General features: G+C 39.8%; 2 protein-coding genes across 3 annotated transcripts in view; one reads left to right on the top strand and one right to left on the bottom strand.

Moving 5' to 3' along the window:
• RARS2 (arginyl-tRNA synthetase 2, mitochondrial) overlaps positions 1–11,983 on the bottom strand; it is a gene marked incomplete at both ends in the record, with an annotated part of 33,511 nt that extends 21,528 nt beyond the window's left edge. The window contains 7 exons of the mRNA XM_079550202.1: positions 2,367–2,450; positions 3,962–4,017; positions 5,274–5,371; positions 8,492–8,575; positions 11,055–11,160; positions 11,749–11,822; positions 11,945–11,983. Coding sequence (XP_079406328.1) covers positions 2,367–2,450; positions 3,962–4,017; positions 5,274–5,371; positions 8,492–8,575; positions 11,055–11,160; positions 11,749–11,822; positions 11,945–11,983 — 541 coding nt within the window. The remainder of the gene's footprint in view (positions 1–2,366; positions 2,451–3,961; positions 4,018–5,273; positions 5,372–8,491; positions 8,576–11,054; positions 11,161–11,748; positions 11,823–11,944) is intronic.
• Positions 11,984–12,174: 191 nt separating this feature from the next.
• The window catches only part of ORC3 (origin recognition complex subunit 3), a gene marked incomplete at both ends in the record, with an annotated part of 38,518 nt that continues 37,793 nt past the window's right edge, over positions 12,175–12,899 (top strand). For both annotated transcript variants that reach the window (XM_079550588.1, XM_079550587.1), the window contains one exon: positions 12,175–12,198. In XM_079550588.1, the coding sequence (XP_079406714.1) occupies positions 12,175–12,198 (24 nt within the window). The remainder of the gene's footprint in view (positions 12,199–12,899) is intronic.

The following is a 12,899-nucleotide window of genomic DNA, read 5'->3' as shown; positions in this document are numbered from 1 at the left end:
ACTGAAATAATTTTGTTCTCTGAGACATTTTCTTCAGATCTGGTTCAGGTTGGCCAACGTGTTCAGAATTTGTTAGCAGCAGCCTGTCAGGAAGATGGATAGACAGATTGCCTAAGATTGGTTACCTTAAGAAACCTGCCCCAAAACTGCCTGAAGGTTGCGGACTGCTTTGCCATGTTTCAGCAAAATTCATTTTCAATTATTATTTTTCAAAGCCTTTGATGATAGAAGTTGTAATAGGAACACTGACAGATTGTTAATTATAGCACTGCTTCTGGGGAAGGACCATTATACTAATATTCCTATGCTATAATTTTGTGAAGCGTGACTACATTGTTTGATATAAAACCTGTCATGTATTTCAGCTGAGCCAGCCCAAATACAGAAGGGAGCAGCCCTTTGGAAAGCTACAGTTGAAATCACTTTGACAAAGTACGACTTTCACTGCTGTGGTCTGGGCAACAGGTATGTACGTGTGTAAGTAACAGACATTATCAACTTGATACTTTCTAGATAGTTTGCACTAAAATACATAATAACACTGATACCTAGACATGTCAGTAGAATTTAGTATCTTCAAAGACAGAATGAACAAGGTCAGTTGAGAAGCCCTTTACCTACATTGCATTTCATTGCATAATTGCCATTGCCACATTCCTTATACAAGAGCTGGTGATAAAAAAAAAAATATGTCTAAGGGGCAAAAGTGAAAGAAATCTACAATGATGAAATTTATTTAACTTTAGGTTAACTCCTTCTGCATTCAATTCCTACGAAATACATCCTGAGCGAAGGGAAACCCTACTGTAAAACAGAGCAGAAGTAGAATCATGACAGAAATGCTGTAGAGGAAATAATTTCACAAAGGAAAAAAGTGTTCCATTTCTGCTCTCACAGCCATAAGAACATTCCAGCTGTCTCAATCTCAGGGGTTTACTCTAGAGGTAGAATGGGTTGAACTGAATACCTTTTAAGTACGTTACCTATACTGCTGAACCTGCATGCATAAATGGAGTACAAGTGGGGTATTTCTGCTAGATTTTTAACCCAGTTTTATTCACAAAGTTGATTCACTGAAATGCCCACAAGCAATTGTATCAGCTCAACCAAAGGGGCAGCAGAAGGGCTGAAAGAGCTTCGCTTTTTGTTTGCCATTCAAAGAAAAACTCGTATATATTGACACTGTTTTCAGACCCCACTGCAAAAGCTGTGTGACAGCTCTATGGTTCCCTGGGCCAATTCAGTTTTCAAGAACAAGGAAGTGGGCATGGCTGCCTTTTTTTAAATGCCTAAAAATCTGACAAAATCAGCTCTGAAGTGCATGTGTGCCTCCTTAGAAAAGGAGAGAATGCAGATAAATTTAACAGAAACCAACAGCACTGTGATTCCCATGGATCAACTGCCATATGACAGCAATACTAACAGATCTAGTATTCAGACAGAAATGAACTCCAGTCAGAAACAGCTATCAACACACTAGGGTTGCACATGAGAGGATTTTTCAGTTTATATCTGATGGACATTTCAGAGGATGTAGGAGCGTGTATGTGTGCGCATGCAGATGCACACACTCATAAGATCAATGGCTTTCAAGGGCCTTTTCACTACCATATTCTCCACCCATACACTTCTCTTTTGCTACATTTTTAAAGAAAACTGACTATTTTGGGGGAAGTACTGGGATGTCTTTACTCATAAAAACACTTCAGGTCTTAACCTGTCAAAATGCAGCTACCATGCAAGCCAGTTATTCTCTAGGAATAAGAAGCCTGCTTCCAAGGGGAGCAACAATGAAAGATAAAGACAATGCTACCACACACACAAAGACAACTAAATACAAGAATACTTTAAAAAAAAAAAAAAAAAACAACTACTGTTATGTACACAGGAATGGCATAAGTACATAGGCAAGTTAACAAGTTTACTCTCCCACATGCAAAATATGAGTAAGGAAGGCAGTATCACAGACATGTAACATGGCAATGCACATGCATTTTGTCTGTAGGCTGCAATAGCAGCCCATTCAGCTGCTGGGGCTCCAGGAGTACGATCAGCACACGCAAAACATTTACCTTGTGCTTTAAAAACAAACTCCAAATAACACATGAGTTGTGTGAGAGAAACTACTAAGGTAAGGAGGAACTGTAGGGTGAATATCCTCCTGTATTTCTCGAGCAGTGGAATAGGTCACACTGACAATAAATCAGACTAGGTTTTGTTAATATTTTAAGGAGACATCATATGCATGCAAACACAATAATGCTTTTTGTGAGCCCAGGATAAATCGAATGTGCTTGCAAAAATTGAAGTCCAAAACCTTGACCGTGTTATACAAGGGAATAAGAGAAACAAACATGAAAACATACCGAACTGCATGCCCCAGTCACCAAGGTAATTGATTCTTGTTACTTCATGTCCCAGTGCAGCTTTGAGATTTGCTATAAAATTTCCTGGTAAGGAATCAAAATTGGTGCCATTATTCAGGACTGTACATATTCTATGATTTTCTAGATCAATTTTCTGGTTTTGTATGACTTGCTTTCCATTTCCCTTTTGAATATAATCAGATGGACTGCTCCACAGAAGCTAAAATTCTACTAAATTCAACTAAAACTCTTCAAAACTTCAAGCAATAATCTTTTAAGCAAGGAAAAAAATTTAAAAAAAGACTTTGCATTTGAGAGATGCTATGAAATGTCTCATACAGATATGTATGTTTGTACCACTGTTGTTTGCATATATTACAAAATGCACAGACATGAAAAACACTTTTTAAGGGCTTGTGTATTCATAAATACACGGCAGCACACAACTCCACTTCCATAGCCAGGTAACCTCATAGTAGGAGGTTAAGCAAGTACTGAAACTCACAAACTGCTGTTTATTGTGAAGTTACACAGAGAACACTAAGTTGTTGAGCAGTACTGAGCCCTTCAGCTCATACACTATGAATCTAATATGGTCTAAACTGAATATCATGTAAGTACACCTTTGTTCTAATTGTTACTGCAACAAAAATGCTTCATCTCTCTCCTGAGCTTTGTTATATTACCAAATTACAAAGAAATATGTGTATTCCTTTCTCTATTCCTCTGTGCTTCAAGGGTACTTTTTAATCACTCGGCTGATATAAAAAGGATGCAGAAAGTTTTGTTGTCTTCTGTTACAGGAACACCATGCTGTGCTGGGCAGTCTCTTGCCATTCCATTCCCTGTAGGCACTTCATTCTCTTTCTGAGACAAACATCCATCTACAGAACTTTTTTTAATTTTTTAAATATTTTTTTCTATACAAAAGGGTCCAGAAGTGAAACAAAGAGCCCAAAATACAACACTCAGCCACCAGCCAATGGAGAGGCAGAATTATTAATTTTTACGCTACATTATTAAAAATAATATGTTGTTAGCTCTACAGACGCTGTGGGGTCTTCTGCTAATCTAGAGATTTCATTGAGAGGAAAAAATAAAAAAAAGTAATGTTTTCTGTATGCCGTTAGAGTACTGCACAATAAACAAATTAATTATTCCATTACAAATGGCAGCAATTGTGTTAGCAATACCGGCATCAAGTAATTAACATATAAAGGCAAATGCTTTCCAAGACAGCCACTGAGCCATAACTATGTGACTGCTCCGCAGTCCAGTGCAAATCAGACATTTAAAATTCAAATGACATTCATAACACCTCAGTGGAAACTGCACTGGGTGTCTTTGTGGAATGATTTTGAACTACTTGGTTTAATGTTCGAAGGCATAAAACTATATTAGGTGTGACTTAATAAATCTGCCAGCAACATACCACGCTCCTTCCTCACTGCATAATGAGTAAAAGGCTTTTAATTAGCAAGCGGAGCCTGACACAGCCAGTCCACGAGAGGAGTGAAAGCTTAGCAGTAATCCCCTGTCAAGTGAATCACAAAGACAAAGCAGCCCTTCTTGGACACACAGAGATGCACACTCACCTATGATTGTGGAACGCAAGTGTCCTATGTGAAACTTTTTGGCAATATTAGGGGAGCTGTAACAAATGTTCACAAATAACGTTTGTTCAGTGTACAAGACCGCCACATTGTCTAAAGAACTCGATTCATTCATACAGCCAAACTGTCACAAACCCACAGTTTTCCCTTATAATTCTCTGATTAGCTTCTGTTCCAGACAGCACATCTCTCTATCAAATGTTAGCAACCAGTAAAACAGTAAAAACCAACACAACAAAGCCCCCTAAATTCCAACTGTGCAAGTGACAAAGGACTTATCCTATCTCCCCACATTTTACATGTTTTGGGCATACGAGTCATTCTCTTCACATTGTTATTATAAACAAATCTGATACTGGAACAGGTGAATTTGTATGCAAGAATCAGTATCTTAAACCACAACTTCTAGCAAGTGTCTTTTTCTACACTGGGAAACGGCATATCTTTATGCTGAAAAACTTCCAACACTGCTTTACAATGGTCAGCTTCTCTCTTGTATTTCAGTTCAATTTAAGCTTCCAGTAGTGGCATATTATTTTTTTCTATAGCATTTACATGGAAAATACTACAAAATAGTTAAGCTAGCTCTTTATAGGTTGTAGTTTCTTATCAACAAAAAGAAACCATGTGCCCACAACTATTTGTCCTCTAAAACAAAACGGAAGCAGCCCTAACATTCACGTTCCAGATTCAAGGTAAGCGCTCACTTTCTGACTAAGGAAGCCTATAAAACAAGTCTAAGCGAATACAGATTTTTTTAATGCATAAGGATATGCGAGTCAGACACATCTATTTCCATGAGCAGATGGCCACAAAGAAAATTTTACCAGCCAGAATTTCCAGGGCCAGAAATTCAGAAGATTTATCAAGACAAATGCCTTGCTACTCTGGTGAGTCAGGAATTAATACATTAAGGAAAACTAAGTAACAGGTTAGGAAACTGAAGTCCAAGGGTGGGTGCTGCTGGCTAAAAATTCAGATGATGTTTCTTGATGACAAAACAGAAGAAACCTACTTGAAAACTGAATGCTGCCATATACTAAATGAGAAAGAGGAACGACCTTTTCATGCACCAAAAATATATTCTAGGGGAAAAAAAACCCCTCAATTCCCTAGATAAAACATATTCTACTTGAATATAGAACTCTTCTACTTGGCAAATGTGTCAGAAATAAACACAACTGAATACAATATCATAAACACGCTTTAATTTCACAGGCATCATACATTATGGCAATGAATAGCAATTGTCAGACAAGGCAGTTTTCGTAAAGGACTCATCACGTGCACTTACCTGAACTCAACCACTGCCTTTTGTTTAGGCACAGTAGAGAAAAGTTCACTTTTTGTTCCATATTGTGTGCCATCTTTCTGCACCTGCTGCAGAACAGTCTGAAGCAGACGGAAGACAAAAAGAAGGAAAATAAGTTTCAACAACAGAAAACTCAGTCAGGAAAACTTTACCAACCACACAGAAGTCTGATCCCACAGCCTTTTTTTCACATTAGCAATTAGATGGCCAAGCAAACAAGATATCGTAGCAGATGGAAATGCCATTAAATTTGTAAAGCTGAATCTGATCAGTTAAAAACATCAGAGAAATTGTAAACAGAGATTTTGGTTTAAATCTGCATTGATTTTGGTGAAAACTTAAAAGCAGAAAATGTAGGTCTTACTAAAATCACTGGTTTAGTTGGACAACAGGAAAGGGCAAGAGAATCACCCAGAAGTAACTGGTAGGCAGAAAAGTCAAGTCAGTTAAAGAGTGTGGGTAGAACAGGGGCCTCATATAAACAAAGGAGTTCTCACATAAACAGGAGTCTGAATTTACTCTGACCAGGACCCCTGCCATGCCTAATTCACGTAACACATTTTAAATAAAATGTACTGTGTAAAACTTCTGAGCAGCAGACTTAACAAGAGAACGTATATCTTTATGTACTCTGATGTTCTCAGAACGGCTGGGTTTTTGTTTTTTCCTTCCTGAATTAGTAACAGAAGCTACATAGCAAACCTTTGAGATCCCTCAAAGCGCCCTCCCTCCCATGAATAAATCTTACCAAGGCACACTTCAAGGAATTTGGCCATTTGTGTGAAATTTCTGTAAGTCTTGTCAAAGTTTTTGCCAACATGTGAATGCAGGCAACACCCACTGAGCACAGCATGGCCCAATCACACAGGCCCAACCAACCCACTGAGACACAGGAGATCCCTCACAAACTACCTGTGACTGAAGGCCTGCAAAAAAAATCCAGTGTGCTGTAACTGCATGAACACCTGCTTATGCAGGTTACCTGAACAGCACACTTTTATTACTCTTTAGGAAATCGGAGACAGAAGTCCAATAGTCCCTGCCTTCACGATTTCCACTAAAGCCCATCTAAGAGACAAGACAGTTACTGCAAAACCCTCTTCATCAGCTCACTGCAGGTAGACTGAAACAACAGCCTGAGTGGGCACCTAATGGTCTGAACATTCTTAATAACAATAGGATAGAAAAACTTCAGCCAGGAGTTCATGAGAGGCAAAACCAGAAGAGACATAGCTAATTCTAAATTCAGTAATATAAATTTAAGCTGCTTCCATTTTTTGTTCTAGTACATAAGGCAGATTAATATACCTATTTTCTTCTAGTTACTTTACCATCAATGCTCACTGTATTTCTTTATTATTCTTTAGAAAAAACAACTGCTTAATATTCTTCTCGTTTTGTGTTGGAGGAGAATAAGCACACAGAACTGAGAAAGAGAAAAAACAGGAGACTTGCAGGAATTCAAACCTCCTCAGAACTACAAATCACTTAAGTCCACAAGGGTTAAATAATAAAAAATGAATACACTCACATTTTACTGAAACTGCTAGATTTTTCTAGGCACCAAAAGCCATCTTGCTTTCTATTCCTCGATTGCCAAAACAGGCCACCTATTTAGTCCCCATGTGGCAAAACACCACTTTACCCCTTTCCCTACTTGCAAGCCTGTAAATACACTAGAAAGCATTTGTACAAAAGCATGTCTACTTTGAAAGTAGGAAACTGCCTAAAATTCCTTAAAATAGTTCTTCAACAGCTTAAAAGCAGTTTGTGGAAAGACGAATCCTATGTTAACTATACTATCAGCAATGCATTCATGCAGCCAGTTAAGTACCTGCATGCACCCTATATGAACTCAAGTGGAAATTTCATTCCATTGAGTGGAAAGCTGTTGGGTTTTTTTTGGTGTTTTTTTTCTTTTCACCCACCCCTGAGTCATCTTAAAATTGTTTGGCAATAGAAATCAAAGTAGAATAAGTGAGCTGTGCTTGTAGAGAAACCTTTAACGCAGTGGTCATTATGACACATAAGGTAAGCTAGACATACACACACAAATCATCAAATTTACAGTATATATGTTTTCCTTACTAGTGAAAGCCAAAGTTTAGTCATATCTCCTTAGTGATATAATGTAAAATTTTGTGTTCTACTTCCACATTTTTTCCAACAAAACTCAACTGTGCCAGACATGTAGTTTTGCTTGAACCATTACACTGACAAGAATCCACCTACAGACAGCATCTTGTCAAACCCTGCCCAGGAATAAAATTCAACACCAACACTGTTCTTTCAGCAAATTGTCAGCTGTTATGTTTGTGATGGATTACAGACAGCTGATGAAAATCTCAAGAGATGTCTTTGGTAACAAATAAAGCAACTGATTAATAGGAATGCCTAAGCATTAGCAATTCACCAAAAGAGACTTATCACTCAGTAAAAGACAGCTATGAGCTCAAGTGATTCAGTGGAAGTCCTGGTAGGAAAGGAGCTTCATGAGTATTAGCTAAGATCTGATTTCCTACTCAGAAAGCTTATTTTCTAAGACCACAGTGTTGCTTCCATAAGAACTGCTTAGATTAAGACCCTGAAGAACAACAGTGGAGCTTGCTTCCCAAGTTAGTTCAACTGGCTTAACAACGCTTTCATTCACTTCCCAGTCTAACAGTGCCAGCCAGACACCTGTCCTTATGAAACTCTTGCAAATAATCCAGACTGAGTGCAATTGAAACACTGCTCCTATAGATTGAGCATGCTAAATTACTGGTTTAACAAATTAAGCTTTCAGTTTCAGTCAGACATTGGCCCTTAAGAAACACATCTTCCTTTTTGTTGTTGTTCTAACAGTAGATCTGTAGTCAAATATTGTTATTTCAGATATCTTTTTATCATCCTTCCTATCTTAAGCAAGATTCTTTATATGGAAGATCAAAATCTTGAACTCAAACTCAAAGTACGTGGCAGAAACAGGGAAGAAAGAAAAGAATGTGGTTATCACAAAGGGTAGATACACTATTTCCTCAAAAAGATACACCTCAGTAACCTTCTTTCTGAATTCTAGGCCTACATAATGGAACAGCATCAGGGATCCGTGGAGAATATTGATGAAAAACGAGCAGTTCTACATAGAAAATATCTAAAACTGAGTATTTCATATTCAGGAATTTATTTTTACCTTAACATGCCTGAAATATTGTACTCACCTTTGCTAGCAATTCCCTGTTTATTGTAAAGTTTACTGTTCCTGGACCAGTGCTGATTTCACTCACTACAGCATCACATTTTAGCTGTAAGAACAAGATAGAACAGTCACTCCCCATGAAAACAAGTAGACAGGGAAATTTTAATTCAACCCATTCAAAATTTAATATCCACACTGGATTAAATTAACATGTTATTTATCTGATTGAAAGCAACCATAAATGGATCACTGAATCAATCCTGCTGATAAAGAATGATTTGATTATTTCTAATCCATGCTTACTAGCTCTGACTACTCAGTGCAAAACTCAGCATGAAACATCACACATTCATTCTCAGTCCTTGCATGTGCCCAGTTTCTGTTTCATTTTGACTGTGAGTGACCTCCTCTTTAAACAAATTTCGTTTATTTACAGGTTGAGAGTTTGGGCCTCTTCCTTACTAAACTAGCTATGTTTGGGAGCCAAGAAACTTCCTACAAAAACTAACAATAAAATAACCAATCACACACAACTTGGTTAATGCATACGAGAGAGACAGGCAAGCTGTTAATTCTGACTGAAGCACACCAGCACAAGGAAGAAATTATACCCATTTTATAGCTTTTGTGTTTAGAACATGATTTAAACAGGAGGTGCAATCACAGTTAGGCTCTAAGTTCTTTAACTTTTACAAGCTCCAACAATAACAAATTCTACTGTTTATTTATGAGCTACATGAATAAATATTTTTTGTATTGACTGAGAATTTCCCACCTTTCCATTTTACTGAAGGTCCTTTTTGCCAACATTAAGAGGCAGACAGAAAAATTCCCAGTGCACTTGCTCCATACTATTTGCTCTGCTAAACGTTTTCTATGTAAGTTGTCATTAGTCTTCCAGTGTTTTTCATCTCTCTTCAGTATGAGCGCTCACTTGGCCTCTCCATAGCTTTAAGAACCTCTCCTCCAAGTACAATACAGTTCTACAGTAACCAGATCTCCTCATGCCTGAGACTTGGGTCAGAGTGCCTTTATGCTAGGTAGAGGCACACAGATTAAAAATAATAATAATAATGAAAAAACTTCCCCCTCAGCAAAGAACTAACAGTTCAAAGATGAAGCAAAAAATCTCCAGACAAAAATCAAAAACCAATGAATGTAAGACCTTTCTCAGCATATCAGAGCATATTATGCTCCATTTAGCATCACATTGCATTATTTAGGCTACGTTAGTCAACAAAAACTGTTTTAGACTCACCTATTCTAACCTAAATATTCACATTTCAAATGCTGTGACCTATTTCCCTAAGACCATACTATTGAACCCTGAGGCACTATCAACTGCTTATCACAACAAAAACTCATCACTGCATACATTTCTCTATTCCAATGCTAGTTTTACATATAACGGTTCTATTTTGTTTATTTCTACACTGCTCATCTTCTTTGTGGAGTGATGATGCGATCAGACTAAAGAAAAGATAATAAATGCACTACACAACAAGAGATCAATGATATTTTTTTCCTTCAGTTAACCAGCACAGTGTGTACAATTTGGAGGCTTATATTGATGGTCTGTACCTTTTTGCAGTTACGACGGTTTCTCCCTGTACATGAGTCTCTACACACGAGACTCTGTGGCCAAGGTTTATTTACTGAGCCACAACCACCAAAGGAGGAAGACACATTTGCAACTCTCTAATCATTGGGAACTGGACTGTTTTCAAAGTGACAGACTAGACACTTACAAAAGAATTGCCGCCATGATGTTAGTCGCTTGGACAGAATGCCCACAAAGGCTGTCAAATTCCTGGAGGCTTATAAAACCTGAGTGGATTTCAAAACTTCTGAGCAACCTCATCCAAAAACTGCCAGCAACCTACAGGTAACTTTTCCTGAAACTCTTTCAAACTCTGTGATTCCAGGTCATCTTAATGCTGCTTCAGAACTTTCAGTGGTACATCCGTCTGAGCAACACCACCTCTTGCTCTCAGTCAGAATATTCACCTATTACAAAAAATGGTTCTAAGGTACGGAGCTGTTCAGCATCTCAGCAGTGAAGAATGAAATGAAGAAACAGTTCAGCACCTCAATAATATTGCAATTGTTTTATTCATCCTTGTTAATTCCTGATCAAATAGCAACCCTACTGACTGCTTCTAAAACTTCTTTCTAAATCACATAAAGAATCTTTTTTTGCTCTTTTATTTTCTTGCTAGTGCCTCTTTGCAACTTTGCTACTGCTTAGTTTATGTTCCTCTTCACTGGCATCAGCCACATCTTTGTGGATTGTGAAGGATCTTTTTCAAACCCTAGAATCGCCTTTCTGATCCCACTTCCAACTTGATGCACACCAACTCCTCAAAGACTTTTATTTTCTTCCCTGTCCTTTCTGTTTCTTCAAGGCTTGAATCACCTCTGGATATCTTGTTTTGTACACCTGCTGCTTCTTTTTTATACTCTCAATGCCTCAACTACTGCTGTCTCCCATGGCCTGGAATGGCCACAAAGACACTTCTCCTCTAAGCAAACCTCGATCTCAAGCAGCGAGGGATTGGAATTCTGGCCTGATAAAGGTAGCATACCTTCTCAGCTAGCTTCTGAGCTCGAAGCTGAAGATCTTGTGCCATGTAATCTCTAGAACTGCCTTCTTCTATGGAAGCAATGGAAAGCTGGAAATCAGCATTATGCCTGAATAAAAGAACATATGAAAGTCAGGGAAGAAATATATTGAAATGATGGGGAGATTTGACAAATCCAAGTTGACACAGACTATGGCAAGTCCAGTTGGCAAGCATAACCCAGTCACAGATGTGGGAATACACCATGGTCAGAAAAATATATCTGAAGGCTCAGTATTACCTTCATTCTAACTAATACAGTGCTAAAATACATACAGCAAGATGACCAGTTCAGAATAACAAAGGTTATGCTCATGAATAGTTGCCATTTACCTGCTATTACCATTACACCTCTCAAGCATGACATGAAGCAAAAAACTCACAATATCTTCACCCCAAGGTCATTAACATTAGCACCAATTAACATTGAAACATTTGCCATTTAAGCACCGCCTATTTTGAAGCAAACATTTGTTTGGAACTTGCTTGAAAAAAAACAACAACAACAACAGTGGTTTAATTGGATTTGAGCATCCTATAATTGGGCTGGTACGTCAGCTTAGGGCTTTCTGTGTTTCTTTCTTCTTAAGACCCGTTAAAGCCTCACACCAACAAACACAACAGTGACCAGCACAGCAAGACTAAACGCAAACACTACCGTTTTCTGGAGACAGGAACCGCAGAGATGGACTTTATTAAGTTCTCTGGTGGCAAATCCAAAACTTCGGAGAGCTACATTTGAAATAAAAGCACAAAAAGCGTTAGCATAATGCAGACGCCAGAAAAACCCCGCTCCCTGCAGCCACGAAACGCTGCGCCGTCTCCTCGCCGTCCAGCTGCGGCGGGCAGCCCACCTGGCGGGCGATGCTCCTGCGAAAGGCGCAGGCCGCCATGGCGGCGCTACAGGCGGGAGGTCAGCACCGCCCCTTGACCCCACCGCTCCGCCCGCTGAGGGCCGCCCGCCTTTCCGCGAGAGGAGGGGCTTGGCAGCCTCCCTACTGCGCATGCGCCGAGGGTCAGCGCCGGGCGCTGCCGCCCCTCCCCCTGGCGCCGTCCGTCCGTCCATTAGCGCGGGGCTGGCGAGATGAGCGCGCGCTCCCTCTCCAAGGTGAGGGCGGGAGGAATGACGTTGTTTTCCGCGCTCCCACGGCGGAGGGAAACGTACGGGCGGAGGGCGGCTGAGGGGAGCCGGGTTGCAGCGCTGCAGCCTCGGGTCTGGTACTTCCTGTGGTCGGGCGGTGATCGCATAGCGCCTTTCTCGTGTTTCCCGCTGAGCTGCGAGGTGCAGCGGGAGCCTTCCGTACCGTGCAGTTACTGCTGTCGGGAGTGAAAGGAGCTGCTTCCAAGCCAAGCTCGTTTTTAACCCAGAGCGAGTGGATTTCCCTTTCCAACCAGCCGTTGCTTTTACGTATATGAGTAGTGAAGGGTCCTTGCATTGTGTCCGATGTCTTCCATGTAGCACTTGGCCATCTTACATACTGGCCTCTGCTACGCTGAGTGGTGTTTGGAAATACAACACTTGTAAAGCATTCAGTGGACAGCATTTATATTTCATTTGACTTAAGCAGAGATGAGGGTTGCATAAATGATCCAAGGGTTGGAACATCTCCCCATGAGGACAGGCTGAGAGAGCTGGGGTGTTCAGCTTGGAGAAGAAAAGGCTCCAAGGAGATCTGAGAGCAGCCTTCCAGTATCTAAAGGGAGGCTGTGAGAAAGAAGGGGACAGGCTCTTTAGCAGGGTCTGTGGTGATAGAACAGGGGGAGGTGGTTTCAAAGTAGAAAAGGGAAGATTTAGATTGGATATAAGGA

Source organism: Tetrao urogallus, assembly GCF_951394365.1.
Source record: "Tetrao urogallus genome assembly, chromosome: 2".
Lineage (NCBI taxonomy): Eukaryota > Metazoa > Chordata > Aves > Galliformes > Phasianidae > Tetrao > Tetrao urogallus.
The sequence above is the reverse complement of the archived record's forward strand: the minus strand, read 5'-3'. Positions and strand labels throughout refer to the sequence as shown.